The sequence below is a fragment of the Colletotrichum graminicola genome, assembly GCF_000149035.1.
Source record: "Colletotrichum graminicola M1.001 genomic scaffold supercont1.6, whole genome shotgun sequence".
NCBI lineage: Eukaryota > Fungi > Ascomycota > Sordariomycetes > Glomerellales > Glomerellaceae > Colletotrichum > Colletotrichum graminicola.
In genome coordinates, this window is record NW_007361010.1 from 120,547 (window position 1) to 139,017 (window position 18,471).

The 18,471-nt window shown below is 49.1% G+C and overlaps 6 protein-coding genes across 6 annotated transcripts; 4 read left to right on the top strand and 2 right to left on the bottom strand.

The window, feature by feature from the left end:
- Positions 1–1,264: 1,264 nt before the first annotated feature.
- Positions 1,265–4,817, top strand: GLRG_02076 (uncharacterized protein; the record flags this gene model as incomplete). Its single annotated transcript, XM_008092734.1, has 4 exons — positions 1,265–1,617; positions 1,670–2,211; positions 2,266–2,635; positions 2,696–4,817. The coding sequence occupies 4 exons, from the start codon at positions 1,265–1,267 to the stop codon at positions 4,815–4,817; spliced, it is 3,387 nt and encodes a 1,128-aa protein (XP_008090925.1).
- Positions 4,818–4,969: 152 nt separating this feature from the next.
- GLRG_02077 (TPR domain-containing protein) lies at positions 4,970–7,333 on the bottom strand (the record flags this gene model as incomplete). The annotated part of the gene is made up of 3 exons (XM_008092735.1): positions 4,970–6,461; positions 6,523–6,932; positions 6,986–7,333. The coding sequence occupies 3 exons, from the start codon at positions 7,331–7,333 to the stop codon at positions 4,970–4,972; spliced, it is 2,250 nt and encodes a 749-aa protein (XP_008090926.1).
- Positions 7,334–8,183: 850 nt separating this feature from the next.
- Positions 8,184–9,077, bottom strand: GLRG_02078 (uncharacterized protein; the record flags this gene model as incomplete). The annotated part of the gene is made up of 2 exons (XM_008092736.1): positions 8,184–8,681; positions 8,739–9,077. The coding sequence occupies 2 exons, from the start codon at positions 9,075–9,077 to the stop codon at positions 8,184–8,186; spliced, it is 837 nt and encodes a 278-aa protein (XP_008090927.1).
- A 1,327-nt stretch (positions 9,078–10,404) lies between these two features.
- On the top strand, positions 10,405–11,463 carry GLRG_02079 (calcineurin-like phosphoesterase; the record flags this gene model as incomplete). Its single annotated transcript, XM_008092737.1, has 1 exon — positions 10,405–11,463. One exon carries the CDS (start codon positions 10,405–10,407, stop codon positions 11,461–11,463), a length of 1,059 nt encoding a protein of 352 aa, XP_008090928.1.
- Positions 11,464–14,224: 2,761 nt separating this feature from the next.
- GLRG_02080 (CFEM domain-containing protein) lies at positions 14,225–15,440 on the top strand (the record flags this gene model as incomplete). Its single annotated transcript, XM_008092738.1, has 6 exons — positions 14,225–14,269; positions 14,330–14,366; positions 14,428–14,495; positions 14,545–14,927; positions 14,989–15,056; positions 15,124–15,440. The coding sequence occupies 6 exons, from the start codon at positions 14,225–14,227 to the stop codon at positions 15,438–15,440; spliced, it is 918 nt and encodes a 305-aa protein (XP_008090929.1).
- Positions 15,441–17,408: 1,968 nt separating this feature from the next.
- On the top strand, positions 17,409–18,362 carry GLRG_02081 (uncharacterized protein; the record flags this gene model as incomplete). The annotated part of the gene is made up of 1 exon (XM_008092739.1): positions 17,409–18,362. One exon carries the CDS (start codon positions 17,409–17,411, stop codon positions 18,360–18,362), a length of 954 nt encoding a protein of 317 aa, XP_008090930.1.
- Positions 18,363–18,471: the final 109 nt, after the last annotated feature.

Here is an 18,471-nt window from a genome sequence, read left to right on the forward strand (position 1 = left end):
ATAGTAAGGATTATAATAGTTACTTAATTCTGTTATATATTATATATTGATAGTAAATTACTATAGAAATAGGGAAAACCCCCTATTTCTTAGTTAGGAAATCCCTAGCTAATCCTGGCGATATTATTAGTAGACTTGCTACTAGAAGTGGGGCTAATTTACTGCCTATTCCCTAACAATTCGCTATAGGGCAACCGTGCATTCGCTAGCTAATTCACGTGTAATTCCGCTACATTTAACAGTAGTTCCCTCTTAATCTTAATCTATATAATAGATAGGAATTTATAGTAATAAAAAATAAATAGACTACTAATAATACTACTATTAAATAGTTAGAAAAAGTCTTCCTCTTTTAGACTAAGCCCTTTTAGCCTAATTAGGCTAGACTACTTATCCTAAATAAGTATAAAAGCTATATAATAATAAAGTTTATATAGCTATACTATATTAATAACGTTTATTTATTATTTTTACTTTTATATACCTCTTATATTCTCTAGCTACTTAACTAGTTAGTCTTTAGCTTTATTAAGGTAGTATATAAAAAAAAGCTAGGATATTTAAGTTAGTAAATTAACTTTACTATTATAAGTAAAAAGAACTTTATTTCTTACTATTATAAGGCTTACCTAGCTAGATTAACTATAAGTAATATTAAAAGTAGCTAGAAATATATTAGGTTATAGCCTATTAGTATAGTAAAGTTACTTATAAATAGGCTACTAGTTTAAAAAGTAATAATAACACTATTAATACTATTAATACTACTTAATCTAGCTACTAAAAATATCTATAAGGCCTAAGATACTAATAGTATAAATAGTTAGCTATTTAGTATAAAGTAGTCTACACTAAGAAAAGTAAAAAACCTTAAGAATTAACTTTAACTATTTAGCTAACTAAAGTAAAATATTACTATATAACGCTAGCTTTTTAGAAAAGTTAAAAAAGGCTTCTAAAAGTAGTTATATACACTAGCTACTACCTAGTAAAAAATAAGCCTTCTAGAAGCCTAAGTTACTAATAGTATAACTAGAAAACAGAAGGCTATTACACTAGATCTAAATACAAAGTTTGTAACAATTAAGGAGGTGTAGTAAGCCTAGATTACGGCTAGCGATACTAAAAGTGAGCTAGATAAATCTAGCGCATTAGAATTACCTAGTAAGGCTAAAAGCTATATTATTATAGTATTAAGAGGTTATTAATAGTTAATTAAATAAAGTAGTAGTGTTATAATAGTATCGTTTTTAGGGTGGGCCAAATGCAGGGGGGGGCCATAAGTGGGTGCTTTGACTTACTGACAAAGGCTGAGCAAATACAACTCAGTGCTGCTAAGAACACAGGGGACATCAACAAACTTCTCCAGTCGGCTTTGGAGGGAAGAGACTATCTGGACATGGTCGAAGAGTCCAAGAAGAAGGAAATCTTGGCAGATCTGAGGAGACAGGTGGATGGAAGTTTCCTCTGGGCAACTCTGATGCTGGAAATCTTCAAGGAAGCATTGAGATTCGCAGATGTAGAGGAAATGGTGGCCAAGGGCATACCGCACGACTTTGAGACGTATTTGGAAAGACTGGTCCGGAGATTCCCACCAACACAACACAAGTTCATCAGGTTCGTACACACAAGGGTTGAAACTCCATTTTGCTGACTGTCCATCACACAGTGACTCTTTATCCTGTATCGTTTATGCAAAACGGCCTCTCTCTCTGGACGAACTCTGTGAAGCTATCGAAATCCACGAAAGCTCGCCAGGAGACAACATCCATCCCACATGTCTTTTGATGCGCGACCGGCTAATAGACGCCTGCGGGCCCCTGGTCCGCGTGGAAGAACCCAAAGAAGCTATGGGAAGACAGATCTGTACATTGTCACATGGTGCAGTGAGGACCTTTTTGGTTGAGCACCCACATGCTGTATCGGGCAAAGATGACTTCTGCATATCACCCGAGGTACTTGGCACAGGATGCCTCAAGTACTTGCAACAAAAGCGGTATAAAGACCTTTTGGAACGAGGAAATATGACCTTCGAAACATCATGCGGAAGCGACATCAAGGAGCACGCACTGCTCAATTACGCCGCCAAGTACTGGCATAGGCATCTGGATGACGTCCCTTACACATCCGACCTCTGTGACACAGTAGCTCAATTCGTTCAATCGTCAAATTTCATGACCTGCCTTCAGGTTCAATCCTTGTTCGTCGGAGGTAATAAGATGCATGCGTTTCTCATGGTGGCCTTTTCTAACTTTGGCTATCTAGGACATTTCAACTTCTGGTACTACTCAAACGATGTACTTCAACGGAGAAGCCTGGTCAGGGCATTCCCAAAATGGTTTGTCAAGAAACATCACTGCGGCGCCCGTCTCCAGAAAGAGTATCATCAGGCAATTGGAGAGTGGAACCACTTCCTAGCTACTCAGTCAACTTATGCCGGCAAATTAAGGGGCGAGATCAAGCGATGTCTATGGGGTTGCCTGGGGCAGTCGAACTTTCTCCACAAGGTTCCGAGCACGACCAAAAGCTTCATCTTGGAGGACGTCGGTGTTGAGCCACCAGCTAGGACAGTGATGTTCTACGACCGCGTTAGCCCGGGAGGCTCTGAAATTGATTTCTTCAAACTGACGGTGAAGTAAGAATACAAGAACGAGGTTCTTTCGAGGCCGCTGTACTGACCATCATTTGTCTTTAGTGAGACGGAATCCCATTTGGCAGTTGAGAGATGGGCCCTGAGTCGCGGAAGAAGCCCCAAGTTGAAAGTAACACAGCAGATCACCTTGCCGCCAGGATGCCTTCGCCTGTATCAGCACGAGCTGAAAAAAGGTGTTGCCGAGAAAGCACCACTGTTGGAAGTCACAAGCGACGGAAATGTTCTGAGGGTCGGTTCACAGTTATACTCGGGCAACCCGGGGACCAAGCCAGCGGCCAAAACGCTCTACGAACCCTTGCTACCTCCCGATGGCCCCCAAAGCTACATACAAGCTATATCATGCAACAGCAGATACTTTGCAGTGGCTCGGCGTGATCGTATATCGGAGAATGACGTTAAAATCCAAGTCGACCCTGCTGACGCCGCTGACGGGGACAGAAATAGCTCAACAGACACTCTGTTGAACAGCAGCAGCAGCAGTAGTAGTCACAGCAGCCAAAGCAGCACTGGGAGCAGCAGTTACGATGGAAGCACCGATAGCGACAGTGATTCGGAGGACGCGACACCGGCCGTGGAAACGTCCAAGGAGGACAAGCCAGACGTCTCGGCCTCTGGGAAACAAACTGCGAATTCTGTCGCAGATTCCTTGGAAGTAAAGTCCGAGTTCTCTGATAGATGTGGATACAATGTTTTGGACTGGACTGAAACGTCTTCCTTTGCGTCCAACTCTGCCAGAGAGTCTTGGAGCGAGGGATCAACCTCCGCAAGGTCTGATGAAATCGGAGAAGATCGGATCTTGGGAGATTTCGACACCGAATCCAGCTTGCAAGTCAAAGAGGACGGCCTTCCTGCGTCTGACCTAGGCGGAAGCAGCGACAGCGGCCGTGGCGTCCACTTCGAGAACACGCCATCTCAAGCCTCATCCCTATCCTCGGCGAAAACCTTGGACATGTTCGTCGACAGGAGCTCAGATGAGCATTCTTCGAGTGAAAGTGAAGACGAGGCTCCTTCCTCAATCGACGATTCTGTATATGACTACAGCTCGTCAAATCAGTCGGATGATGACAACGAGGAAACTCAGGCAGCCATAGCGAAGCTCGAGGGTCTGCTCGAAAGCCGTCGGAAAAAGCAAGAGGGGACGTTGTGCGAGGTGCAGGTCTACCATCTCGAGAAAGAAGACGGCCGTCAGCAGACGAAGGTCTTCAGCTTTCGCCAAAGATCTCGAACCAGGCTGTACGCGTCGCCTCCAGCGTTCCATCCCACATCGGATCTGCTCGTGTGGCCTCTGGGAGACAACGAAATCCTCTTCGCCAACTTCACCGAGAACGCGTACTTCATCCGGACGGGCACCAAGTCGCAACCCCAAAGCTGCCAGGTCTCGGTCCAGTGCCATTTCTCAGAGTGCGGGATGTACCTTCATATGGCGTCGTTCGAGGGGATCAAGATGCGGTACACCGACGGCGAAGTCCGACTTGGCTTCAAAATCCTCGTCACCACCCACCGGCTTTCGCGGAGAAAGACGGCAAGAAGCCCGCCACATCTAATCTACCGCACGTCCGTCAACCTGGTGAGTGATCTCGCTGAGGGAGAAAAGCTGGATGTGATGAACCTCCCTTTCTCCTTGTCATGGGCCAAGGATCACTTGTTTGTGACTGAGAAATCCCTTCGGCTTCTTGTTCATCGTCTGCCACTGTTTCGAGATGTTGAGAAGAAGGACGTCACTCAATTTGCCCCGAGGGGTGTCCTTTACAACTTGGGAGACATCTTCCTACCCACGTCGTCATTGACTCGCAAAATCCACTTTTTTGCTTCAGAAGATTTGCCAAAGCCCGAAGATTCCGCACAGAGCAAAATCAAGAGTTCTAGGAAGAAGAAGTCTGCGGAGAGGTCCAGGGACAAATATGTAGCTCATGTCCTCCTCGGTTCGCTGAATGAAACATCTGGGCCACAATCCGCGGAAGGTGCGTCAAACGACTTTTCGTACGCAAGGACGGCGCCGCAAGGATTCCATCTTACTCAGGAACAACTGGGAGACTGGGATGGGGAACAGAGCCACGTGTTAAAGCAGAGGTCGCAAACGTGGAGGGGTGGTGAGCTCATGGCCAAGTTGGAAAAGTTTGACATGTCGGAAGATTGTGACATTGTGCCATATTTACACTATTAAATGGTGTCAAGGGCAATGGAGGCGGTTAGCAAACGCCTATCTAGTCTTGAATCAAGTCAGTGTCAATGCAGCCTTCATGGAATCTGGGAGCTTGTCTGAAGCTGCCTGGGATAATGTTCCAAATCTAGAATCAAGCTATAAAAAAATCCAGCTTATCGGAACGCCTTGAACGTCTCGTCACTCACATGTCCAACCATGGTCTTCAGCCCAACCCTCGCTGCGTCCAGGCAATCCCGCGCCAACACCTCTCTTCCCAACGCAGCATACGCCTCGGCCGAGAGCTTCAGCGCCTTGACGACCTCGAACGTCGTGACCGCCCGCGTGTCCTTGTATACCCACAGACGGCCCTCCCGCACCGGCTCCGCAAAGCCAAAGTTGCGGAAGACCTCGTTCGCCCACCGGACGACCTTACCCCACTGCTTCCGGGAGTGCGAGGCCTCGACAAGCCACATGGTCGGCCAGACGAGCATCAGCCGCGGGAGGCCTGGGCCGTCGTAGACTTCGGCCTCGTGCAGCGCCGAGAGTCTGTTGGCCAGCCTCTCGACCTGGCGGATCGTAGCGTCTGGTTGAAAGCGCGCCGGCGGCTTCTGCCTGACCATCGCTTCGAACTCGGCCAGCGCCGCGTTGCGCTTCTTGTGCTGCTCGGTAGGTGACCGGCCCTCGCCCTCGCAGAGCGCGCAGCTGCACACGAACCCCCAGCTGTGCCGGAACTGCGACATGCGGAGCAGGTATGCAGCCTTGGGCGGGAGGTAGATGTGCGTGATCTCCGTGCCGGCGGGGATGTCGACCGTGGCCGTGGCGATGAGCATGTCGCCGATGAAGGACCTGTTGGTGTTGGGAAGACAAGCGTGGTTGGCGTAGGCGGCGTGCACCCACAGCCCGCGGGACATGCCCTGCTTCCAAATGTCCCAGCCCGGCTTTGCGGCCTGCGCCGTGACCAGGTCGCCGCTGAAGCAGTTCTTGCGGCGGATGGACTCCAGAAGGAAGACGTCGACGACGGGTTTGCCGTCGACGATGGTTCCCTCGTGTCCCGAGCGTCTGTACGTCCCGCCGTATAGGTCGAGAACCCTCTTGTGGACGGTCGGATTGTCCGCGCACAGCTCGATGAGCTGGGCGTAGGCGGCGGCGGCGTTGTGGTTCGGGTTGAACTCGTTGGGCACGCTGGCAGCCCTCTCGGCGAAGACCATCTCGCCCGCCCTGATGTCCTCCGTTGCAAAAAGGCCGCGGCCATGATGGGGCGAGTCTCTGACTTCGGTCCTTGAGAGGAAGCTCGCCCTGTCGATGTGGATGTTCTTGGCGGACACGTCCAGCGTCATGGTAGCGAGATCGTAGTCTCCCCTTTCCTCTTGGAGTCTTGACAGGCAGCGCTCATAGTCTTTTTGGACGTTGGCTTCTCCAGGCTTCAGTTCCAGAGCTGAGTCAAAGTACTGCTTGCTGATCTGGAAATTTCTGAGTTCATACGCGGCTTTGGCGGCGATGAAGTAGGCTTTCCAGTCGGTCGGTCCGCCACTCCTTGATGCGAGAGCATCGGCGATTGCACTGTCCAGGAGCTTGGTTGCTAATTGGATGCCCGCACGTTTTAATAGCAAGTCAGCTCTGAAGACCTTGTCGTCCATTACTGCAAGCTCCAGGGCCCTTGTATAGCTGGGATAACATTGTAAGTCTTCGATCAACAAAACTGGGCAACGTCGGTCTCGGGGCTTACTTGACTACAGCCAACGGCAGGTTCTTTGATATGAATGCCACATCCCCCGCATCTCGCCATTCCGATGCTACCTGGGATCCGGGAGCTTGCCTGAAGCTGCCCGGGATAAGTGAGTTGTCGGGGCCATGTCGAAGTAAAACTACATCTGAAGGGTGATCAACGCAAAGCATAAAGTCATCATCGCCGTTGAACTTGTAGTACGGTTCTTTGAGAAGGATCACAGACCCTTCCGGAACAGCCTGCAGGATGGTCGAGCTACCCTGGTTGTACAGCGCCAACTTGTCGGTATTGCCATTCTCATCTTCGACGATTGTGATAGTACCGGCTCCTTTGTGTGGTGGGCAGATTGTTCTGAGAACAAGATACTTGTCCTCGTGGTGATTCTCAACCAAGAGGTCGTCCAGGTGCATCTACAGATATCAATATGGTCCGCACGTGTTCTCGGGATGGAAATTTGACCTACCGGCGACAATTCTACGACAGATTTTACACAAGGCGGGTAAGAGAGCGCAAGGACAACCTTCTTCACAATTCGCGGGGCGTTCTGCTGCTCAGGAGCCTGCTGCTGCTCCACGTAGCGGTTGTGCGTGCTCACCAGCGTCTCTCGTGGCACGCGCGTCGGCGGCGGCTTGCCCGCGTGGGCTTCGGCCTTTTTCAGGTAATCGAGCGAGATGTCAGGGTCCACATCGGCGAGGATCTCCTCGAAGCCAATTTGAAGGCCAAAGTCGACATTGTTAAGTGTCGGGTGCGTGGCAATTGGCGCTTCTGCGTCTATGCCCGTGTCTGGAATGCCGTCTTGCTCGAGCCCCATGATGACACTGGCTTACGCCACTCTGCTTGCGCTTCAATCACAAATGTTGCATGAAATGCCGCTTTTCGGCTTCTCCCTTTCTTTTCTTGAATGAATATCTGACGGCGAGGCTCTCTTACGGTTGGATCGCACGAGAGAAACAGTAAGGATAACCAGGGGACTTCTTCAAAACCGGAGCCGGTTGATGCATCCCAGGAGATGGCCCAAGTTCAGTTGGACGAGGCCTATCAGACACAAAGAACAGCGCTGCTCTTATAATGACAATGCACTTTTCTGGACCGTGTCATTTTGTTTAGCTCCGCCGGTTCCTTGCCGCTTTGAGGGTAGCACGGCGATACAGGACAGGTGTCTTGGGCGGGCGGTTCCGATTCAGGCTGTTTCCTATTATGGCACGAATGGTGGACAGCTCCGAGACCTCCGCACCGGGGCTCCGCACCGATTTGACCTGGTCTTCGGAGTGTGTCCGTCCGCATTGCTAGAACGACACAGCTGGGTCTAAGCACAGCATGCATGATCCCGCTTGCATCCGCGCTCGCCTCATTGGGCATCGGGAGGACAAATGCGGGGGCAGTACCGACCGGGCTGTATCTTCACAGTAACTCCATCGGGATGAAGCAAACGGATATAATTGATTTGATACAACGTTGTCCCGGTTGCTAAATGCCAGTGTAATAGGCGGGAGCCTTGCCTGTCTTCCAGTCTAGTGTCATGCTCGGACTATCTTCTATCTTATCCCGACCCTCTAACATGTGTGAGATTACCCTTGGATGCCAACAGTCGCTAGAAGCAACTGTTTCTTCATCGAGCCCGAAATTTTCTCCGTGGCTAAATCGGCAGGTCGTCGCCTTGGTTAAAAAGCAATCATCCGATGCGGGTCGACAATTCTCTGGACGTTGCGCTGGACGGATTCAAAACGCATGAAACCGCAAGATTCGCTCTCCAAGTGGTTGATGACGCTGGCGAGGGTTTTGTATTCGCGACCACAGTTACGGTTGGGACAGTGATAGAGGGCCTGCGTGTGCGCTGTCGAGTTCAGGTGGAAGTTGAGGCTCTGCAGAGCGCCAAAGTGTCGGTGACAGAGGTAGCACTCATAGGCGCGGGCATTCGGGTTATAGGCCCGCTCAGTGGCTTGGTACGTCGAAGAGGCGTGCCAATCCAAAAGCTTCTTTGATATGAGGCCATTCGGGTCACGCCGACGGACGGCTTGGTAGAGCTTGTCGCGATCGAGAGGTGCATTAGGGCATGCGCCCCGTTCGAGATGATGGACGAGGCCGGTGGCCGTATTGCACGACTTCCTGCAGAACTGACACTCAATGGTGCCGCCGCGATGGGTCCTGGAATTAAGATGCTATAACTGTCAGTGGTGCGAAGTCCAGTGTCGAGAATTAGTCAATTAATTGCCTACCTGGCTAATGTTGTTATAGCTGTGGAAGTAGCGGTCGCACGGATCACAGTAATAGTGATACTGAACCTTGTGTTCACGTAGGTCGTCCTCATCGGAGAAGCAGTCGGAACAATTATCACACTCGAATTCAGGGTCGTCGTTGTAGTTGTGGTAGACGTTCTCAGCCCAATGGCCGAGGGCGTTCATGTGTTGCTCGACGGCTTGGCTGCTGCCGAAGAATCTATCGCAGGTGTCGCATTCGTAGGATGGAACCTGGTGGCCGGTCGCATTGAGATGCTGCTCACGCGAGTGCCAACCGGCCGGGAACTCACGCCAGCACGTGCCGCAGGTGAAGGTCATGTTGACGACGGTTACCGGGTTGAGGAGACGAGAACGGATAAGTAGAAGGGAGAAGAGAAGTCTCTAGTATTGTGGTAACAGCTTCGATGTTCCAAGGGAGGCAGAAGTGGCAGCAGGAGGACAGGACAGCATAAGTTGCCCGAATGAACGACGAGGTAGATGAACAAAGACAAGTGCAGCTCCTCCAGAGAAACGGGAAGAAGATGGTGTTCTTCTGCTGTTCTTGGATGAAATGGAAGAATAGTTGAGAGAGGGAGGTGGAGGACGAGCAGAAACTCGGTGGGTTGACTGCGGGAGGAAAGGGCGAGGAGAAGGGGCAGGAGAGGGAGGAAGGCACGGCTACAAACGCGTCAAACCCTTGGGAAGGCGCCAAGATGCAGGAAGGACTCCTGCAGTTCTCCACCTCACCCAAACGCACCTTCCTTCACGCTTCTCACGAGACCTCAGGCTGTAATGTTACGGTCGGTTTTCCTAGCAGAGGGGTTTCTGCTACAAGGTGGCTGAGTTTGGTACTCGGTAACAGTAATTTAGTCCAGCTCATGGTCTAGTGATCTGTTGCTCTGTTGATCACCTAGTGATCTGTCGTTTGTTCAATAGTCATAGAGTAGCTTCTATAGCTCCTCTTGAAAGTGAATCGCGATGTACAAGTTTGAAAGATATTGACCCGATGCGGGTGAACGCATCGCGCGGCCACGTACAGGATAGCTCTGGGGCCGGATAAACTATTATGCCGGTTCATCAGCCCCACTTGGTCCGACACTCTTAGATACGTATTCCTTCCAGCCGGATCACACAATCCTACACGTACATAATTACCCCCTTTTCCTATGCTCTTTCCTACCCGAAAAGTGCCTCTACAACACATTATGAAAGGGTGCCAAGGGTAGTAGAGATAGTTCACAAAAGTCTACTCAGTCTTGCATCAAGTCAGTCAGTGTGTCTGTGGTGGACAAAGTGCCAAACAATAATATCCGAATTTGATGCATTGCATATGCGCATACCTAGGTTTAATGATTTAGTCGGTTCTGTCACTCTGCGACCTCTAAGTAGTAGATCGTGGTGTTACCGATTGAGAGGGACGTTAATACTCTATAAACTTTGGACCAATTCTGTCGATAGACCTTGATGATCTCGGAGAAAAATCGACATCTTATAATAATAGAATGACGCCCCCCCCCCCGCCAAAGAAACAAACCGTTTCTTCTACTTCTTCTTATTCTTCCTCACTCATTCATACGCGACACAACCATACATGTAACCTCTCGTTTTTCGATAACACAGTCACCCTACACTGTTACCGTGTATATCACAAGGGCATCCCGTCACCATGGCCTCATGTGTGAGCACGAAGATTTTAATTCTCTCAGACACCCATGGTTTGAATTTTCCCGCAGTTTTCTGCGAGCCAGTCGACGTGGTGATGCATTGTGGCGATCTCACAGAAAGATCTTCAATGCCGGAATACGAATACACGCTGCAACTCCTTAGGAAGATCAATGCCCCACTCAAATTGTTCATCGCTGGCAACCACGACTTATCCCTTGGCCCTCCAGCGTTGCGGAAGAAGGTTGAAGAAGCAGAACGAGCCGGCAAAGAATCCTTCGCCGGCCTGATCGATAAAGAGCTCCTCAATATCAAAACCTGGATCAACGAAGCAAAAGCTGAGAATATTCTCTACCTTGACGAAGGCATACATGAGTTTGTGCTTGGCAACGGTGCCCTGATGAAAGTGTACGCCAGTGCCTACACTCCTAGCACCGAGGGATGGGCGTTTGAGTACTCTACCCATGATTTCAATATCGATATGGGCACAGATGTTGTTATCACTCATGGCCCACCTCGCGGCGTTTTGGACATCTCAGGCGGCAAGCGCATCGGGTGCCCCCAACTGTTCCGGGCAGTTGCACAATCGCAGCCCAAAATCCATTGCTTTGGGCACGTTCATCAGGGATGGGGAGCCAGGCTTGTCGCTTGGAAGCAGCACCTTTCCAAAGCTCCTACCCATCTCGAAGATATCGACAATTCCAATTCCTCGGTATTGGAACATCTTGGCACCCGCCATGAATCATACAATGTTGCAGAAGCAAGGAAAGAGAGACTGGCCCGATATAAAGCACAAGGGGACTGTCGAACAAGCCACTGTGCTGATGACGTGGAACCTTTGAAAGACGGTCGGACCCTATTCATCAATGCGGCAATCAAAGGCAGTGACGAGTTGTATCAGGCACCATGGCTCGCTGAGATTGACTTGGAGAGTGCTGAATCGCCAAAGCCGGAGGCCTCAATTTCCACATCGTCAGCAGAATGTGGAGAGACAAAATCAAGGAAGCGGAACAGGAAAGCAGAATTTTCTGAAGCGAATGAATCTAAGAGGACTCGAACTTGACTTCAATAAATCTGTCCCGTGTCTTGGCAACAATCAATGTTTTTTTCTTTCTTCCCAAATGCTGGCATCACAGAGTGATACCCTAACTTGAAGTAACGATGAATAATACAGGTAAAAAGTGATCTCTCTGGTGCATCAGGGAGGTAAATAAACCACAAAGACAAGTAGAGCTAGCCTGTACTAAATACGTAGTTATCACAATTCAATTGGGCACAAAACTAGGCACAATCAAGTGATGTGTATCGGTATAAGTGCCTAAACAAAAAGGGTGCAGAAGGGTGGCTGAGATGTAGCATCATAAATTATCGCGGGAGGCTCATGTCTGTGTAGCAGATACTATTAGCTACACTACATGCTATGTTATATAGACAAGCTTAAGGGCCCCCTTTATATAGGCCCTCTACCTATAGGATTCTTCTTCCTATAATACAAGCCTTTTCTTTATTTATTTATGTAACCCTATCTGCTGTGTGCCCTAGCTTGTAAGATAAATACATAACTAAGTACTAAAAGCGCTAAGGCCTGGATCTTCTCGCTAGCATCTACCTACTACTAATTGCCCTGCTGATGTCAGCTGTACATAAAAGTGCCTAGAAACCCTTCCGAATGCTTTTCCGGGCCGCCATGCCTCTTTTGGCTGTACTATTGCTGCCGGATCCGTTTGCTTTTTAGAGCTAGAATTGTTCAATGTTCCTTTCTGAATCAGTGGCTGAGACAAGCCGGATTAGGTATAACCCATGTTTACTACCAGCATTCTGCCATACATCCTGGCATCCTAGAAACCTCTGCCAGTCACTAGAATCTGTTGCCAGAAGACTTGAACACTGTAATCTGGAGTGTTGTTGACCGTTACGCTACAGCCTATTGCGGCAGTACATTGACCTCTAGCTTGGTGGCTCTGCTAGTGGCAAAGTCCCCTCCTGGCATCAATAACTGGCACTGGCGACGAGGAGATCGGGGCCTAACATCACGAACTATTCTGCTAGATACACCATTTACATACTAACCTATTTAAGCACAACACAGGCATAGTAGAGCTGGTATGAGAACCGTGATAATGGGCCAGAAGCAAATTTATAATTGCAGTGTGATAACTGCGGCGATATACTGTTATTACAGCATTTTGTTAAATCAGTCAAAGATTGCCGTGAGATCCCATGATATACAAAACAGAATTCAAGTGAGATTATCTAAAAACTTTCCATTAGGGGCCCAACCAAAGCCGGAAGGGCTTGGTCCATATGTCTTTTTTTCTCTATCTTGGCCAAGGATAAACAAGAGGTAGTTCCTTTGTCGATGAGGCATACCAGCAGAGCTGCCAGAGCATTTGCTATTGACTGGTTTTGCCACATATTTCCATCATTTGCATGGAATAGCCCATTCTGGATGCGTCTGGTCTCTGCCTAAAAGAGGCGCTTGATCGCACCCGGACCGCAAACAACAAAGAGAGATTGGCGATGGCAAGAACTGATGGCCTGACCTGATGTTCACGAAATTCTGGTCGGAGAACCATGGATTACTAACGGCCAATAAACAATTTTCTGTTTTATTTGCCTTGCCACCAATCTCTTATCAACCTGCTGAAGACTTCTTTCACACTGCAAGATGTGCCGCCACTGTCCCCACGTTTGTAAAGCCAGAGCCCTACAACAGGCATATCTGCCCACCGGTGCTCTGCCGACTAGAACAAAGGACCCGAAAAATAATGATCCGATGCAAATTCGCATACTTTTCATAAACAAGTTCTGAAATCGAAGTCAAGTGGATTTCTGGGCGTCTATTGCGGATCGAGGGATGGCGCGCATTATTGCCGCTGCATCCCTAAATTCGATCACCCATGAGACCCATCTTACACCGAATCCGTCATTGAACATTCCGAAGATCACCTTCAGTCGTAGCCAATAAGCATAAATCTCTAGCCAAGTCGGGCTAGGCTTGAGGTGCTTAAAGCCCATTTGCCTTCTTGCCTGCTTATTCCAGTGCATTGAGATGAAAGCCGGTCGGTAATAGCTGCATTGTTAGCTGAGACACAGTAAGACTAGCGAGTCTAGCCTTCACCTGTCATGTATTACCTGCTTCCGTCGCTAATAATCCCCGATTTCCCTTTAATTATTGTGTCCTCGCCCCTCCTGCTACTTGGCCTTTGCACTATTTGTCAAGCGTAGCCCTGTACCCGGTTCGTTGTAACACCAAGGTGCAACACTTACGCCAAGTGTCACGCCAAGCTTCGACAACAAACTTCGACAACAAACTTCATTCCCAGGAAGCGAGATGTTGGCACCACGCGTGCTTGGTCTCCTTGTATGCAGCTACTATGGGTTTGTTTCAGCAGCGACTCCGCTGAGCCTAGAGGGCATCCCAAGCTGCGCTGTATGACCCCTCACTGAGGAGGCTTCCGATGGGATCTGACTTGCTAACTATACGCTTTCTACAGATCAATTGTATGCTTCAGTCGATTCCACAGTCAAACTGCTCGGCGATAGACCAGGCTTGCCTTTGTGCAGACACAAAGTTCAGTGCCGCCGTTGAGCCTTGCATACGATCGTCATGTAGCATCAGAGAGACTTTGGGTGGGTGGAAGGAATTCTTCGAATATGGGGAATGGGCTGCTGACAGGAGTACAGCGACCACGAACGCAAGCTATACTCAGTGCGGGAGAACTTCACGTGACGAAACGAGAAAGATCCGCTGGGTCAGCGGTGTCGCCGTCGCTTTCGCATGCGTATTTATGGCAATGAGACTTACGACCAAGGCCGCGAAGATGTCAGTCTGGGGGCACGATGATACAACAGCGCTCGTGGCATTTGTAGGAAAATATCTTCACGACCGAGAGCCTCCAGACCATGGACTGACATGAGAGAAAAAGGTCTTGATCCTTGTCGTGTTTGTCCAATCGTTTTACCGTGAGTGAGGTCGCGATTGGTCATTGAGGCAGGTACTGGTTGCTAATGCGTCGAAACACAGTCATTGATATAGGATTTGGAAGAGAAGTTTGGACGCTACATGATTATGAGATTACCGCTTTTCTCAAGGTATTCTATGCAAACCTCTTGGTTGTCGACTTTACTGACTTTTTCACAGCATTTTCTCGTCCTCCGGTTCATCTACCTTGCTGGGTTGGCCCTGATCAAGGCATCAATCCTGTTCCTCTTCCTGAAGATCTTCCCCGGAAGACGCTTCCGCCAATGTCTCTGGGCTGTACAAATTTTCAACCTGCTTGTTTGCATGACATTCTTCTTTGTCTGCTTTTTCCAATGCCGTCCCTTTTCATATTTCTGGACAGGCTGGGATGGCGAGCATGAAGGGGTTTGTATCGACGTGGACAAGTCTGGTCTCATTCACGTCGCTCTCAACATTACACTCGACATAATAATGCTCGTCCTGCCTGTCACTCAGATCTATAAGCTGCAAATGAATAAGCGGAAAAAGATTGGCGTAATAGCCATGTTTCAAGCCGGTATCTTGTAAGTGTTTTTAGGACATACAGGCAACGCACAATTGTCAAGCTAATCTTTGTTTCGCCAGCCTTACCATTGTAAGCATCTTACGAATCAAATCTCTGAGTAGCTTTGCAATATCTATAGACCTTACCGGTAAGCACACGAAACGCACCTGAAATTTCGATAGTGTTCGTAGGGGTCGTTCTAAATTTGTTTGTAGCCGACTCTGTTCCCGTTAGTCTATGGGCATACGTCGAGTTGGGAGTGGGTCTCGCTGTCGCATGCATGCCTAGTGCCTGGCAGTTGCTGAAGATGATCACATCCAAGGTGACGCAGCTAACGACCACGGTGGCAACGAATATTACTTCATCCAAAACTCGTAAGAGTCCCAGCTCAATGGAATTTCCTGACAAGTCGGTCAAGATGTCAATCGTGGAAACCCAGTCGTACCGCTCCAATTCGATAGCGGTGGCTTCAGCGTCGAGCCCTAAACGTCACAGCGACCATGATGAGTGGAAGGTTGGGCAGGCATTATGATATAGCAGCAATCCCTAGATAAACTTAACTGTTCACACTGCGCCACGGCCTTATTCTTAACGCCTCGTGCTTCGTTGTAAATAATGTGAGATTCGCATTACAATCAGATTTGTCGACGTTATAATTGTTGTTGTTGTTGTAATATTTAACGTCTGTGGCGTTCCTGAAAAGGACAAAGGACGCCTAGGGTAGCTAACTTACATAAGCCCACCGTGCCTAGGAAATTCAAACTGGTAATACAGTTAGTGCTAGAAAGTGCCTAAACAGCTCAATTAGCTTATTCCTTCCTTCTAGATATCCTTTGTAATAGGCAGAAGCCTATTAATCTAAGATATCCTCTACCTAGCTAGATTCCTACTTCTTCTTAAAAAGTACTAATAAGTATTTAATACTAATTACTTTAGTTTGTCTTTATTTTAGGACTACTTTAAGGAAAACTATAAAGAAATAAAAACCTAAGGTAGCTAGTTATAGCTATATAAGGCTATATAAAGTATATATTATTTATACTAGCTTAAACTCTTTAGAAGTAGCCTTTACTTAGTTACTTAATATAGTATATATCTAATTAATAGTATATTATATTATAAAGGAAAGAGGTCTTAAAGTAGTAGTGTTAAAGATACATATATTAAGGGATTTTAGAAATATACGCCCTATTAGGGGTATAAGGCACCTTTTATATGTTTTTCTAACACAGGGGTCTGTGCACATATGGGTTGAAAAATAAATAGAAGGGAGAGTTGGTTGACGTTATAATGCTGCTGTCACTTGATGTGAACATTGTCGCACGTTGCATCTATAATAGGCCAAGAACAGCCTTGGCTATCTATCGGATATCGACGCATGCGTTGTCCCTTTGTATTCCGATCAGTCAAACTTTCATGACGAGGTTCAAGATCAATTGCCCAATCAATATACTCTATTAGTAGTCAGGCTGTTCTTCGTGTTCAAAATCTGCCCAATATGGATACATATTAGGGACAAGGGAGTCATCGCAGGGCAGCTTTGCGCCAAGGGTCAGGTTTGAAGCCTGCAGGAAACCCAATTGATCGCCAGGGGCTCCCCATGCTATGAGTCAGTCAGTCGCATTAGGATGGTGCAGCCGGCGAAAATGTGCATGGAATGGAATAAGCCAGTTATTTGCAGAGGAGAGAAACTAACTGGGAGGTTCATTAGCCTGTCCATTATGAATCATCCAATGCGGGTGCCCTTCTGTTACAGTGTCTGGTTTCACTCACTCGCACACACAAGACCTTGAGACCAGCACTTGCGATGCTCATGCTTGAGGTCTTATTATCATTCGCCCCAGAACACGGTTGATACTACCGATTCGCCCATGTTACGAGCACGAGCTTCCCTCCTCACACTCAAGACCCCATGACGTTGGATCAGGCGTCTGCTGGGTGCCTCTTAACGGTATAGCCGAATACAGAACCGGGCAAACATGAATGGATGACAGCAGACCACTTACCCTGTAAGCCTGGCAGGTAACACAGCACGCGCTGCGCCTCCATCATGGCCAAGAATGACTCATTCCCCATCCATAAGCCTGGCTCCCAATCACCGGCCGCTGCAACCCACCATAACGATCGTCCACACTGCTGACTCCAAGGCTTCGGGAACGAGTTCGGACGACTAGACCGGGGTGTCGGAGGCGCCTACGTGTTACAGCCTGCACTAAGCCCGCTTCATTCAAGCTAACATCATCAGCAGCGTCAGCAAAGACCAGCGTCAGCAAAGACCAGACATCTGATTAGGATATATATCCTTCCCCTTCGTTAACATTCTATCAGTCTTACCAGACACACCTTCAAAGTGAACGCGCGCGCCTTTGCGTCTACATTTACGCTACGCCCAGGACTTCCCCATTTTGTCCACGCGCTTCTCTGGACACCTCGCCCTCTTCCGCACTTACAAGAAACTAACCCGCACCTCCCGGATACAAAAGCCACCCGACCACCCAGCATGGGTTTAGCACTACACGACAGTTGTGATGCATTAGATCTCACCCAGCGGTACCTGTCCCCCGGCCCCTCGCAGGTCAGCAGGCCGCGCCCCCGCGCCCACTACAACGGCGCTTACTATCACGCCGATGGCTCCATCGTCCTCAACAGGGAGCTCGCCGAACATAAGCTCCCTCTTCTCGGTCTCGTCCTCGTTGCCAACCATCAGAAAGCAACAAGGTCGCAACGGCGAACCCGTCGTCGCCCGATTTGTCGGCCCAACCGGCAATGGAGCATCGGCGAGGCGGCCGAGGGCCGCGCTTTGGCCATGAGTAGCCAGAAACTCCCCGGTGGGCAGCGTCGTCGCACGCCGTCCCTGGAGAGGGAGGAGGCTTTCAGGGATGCTCGCACCACGAAGTCTCTCACTTACCCGCAAGATGCACGCGACATCTCCGAACTATATCGCGTCGGCCTCCTCTACGACGATGAGCACCTGCGCGGTTCCGGCTTCGGCTTCGAGGCCATCGACCGTGCTGGGCCCGAGTATACCATCCGCCCGGCCAAGAGGGCACGCAAGACCAGAGCCCCGGAAGTCTCGCACGACGACGACTTGCAACTTGCATTGGACCTTACGCTTGCAGAACTTGGACACGGCGAATCTTTCGCTCAGTTTCTCTGCTCACCCGACCTTGAAGAGTCATCCTCGGATACCGAATCCACCCCCAGTACCTACAGCGCTCGATTGGCACCCCTACACTTCGTCTCTGAAGTGTTGCATTCCCCTCCGTACTTTAGCGACGACACTCCCGACATGACGACTGACTCTGAGTCCGAATCCGAGTCCGATTCTATTTCTGACGCAGATGGATCTGCATGTAAACCACATTGTACGATGACCAGAGGAGGAATCAGCGAACCATCTTCAGCAAGCCACCAGGGCGCCAAAGCTTGGATGGTGCTGGGTGACGGCTCGTAGCAGGTCCGCATAGGAGATCCCCGCGCGCCATTCGGGTCTTGACGATATTTGGCGAGGCTGATGCGCCCCCAAACGGACTGGCCCTCACTAGCCCAGTATCATTTCCAGA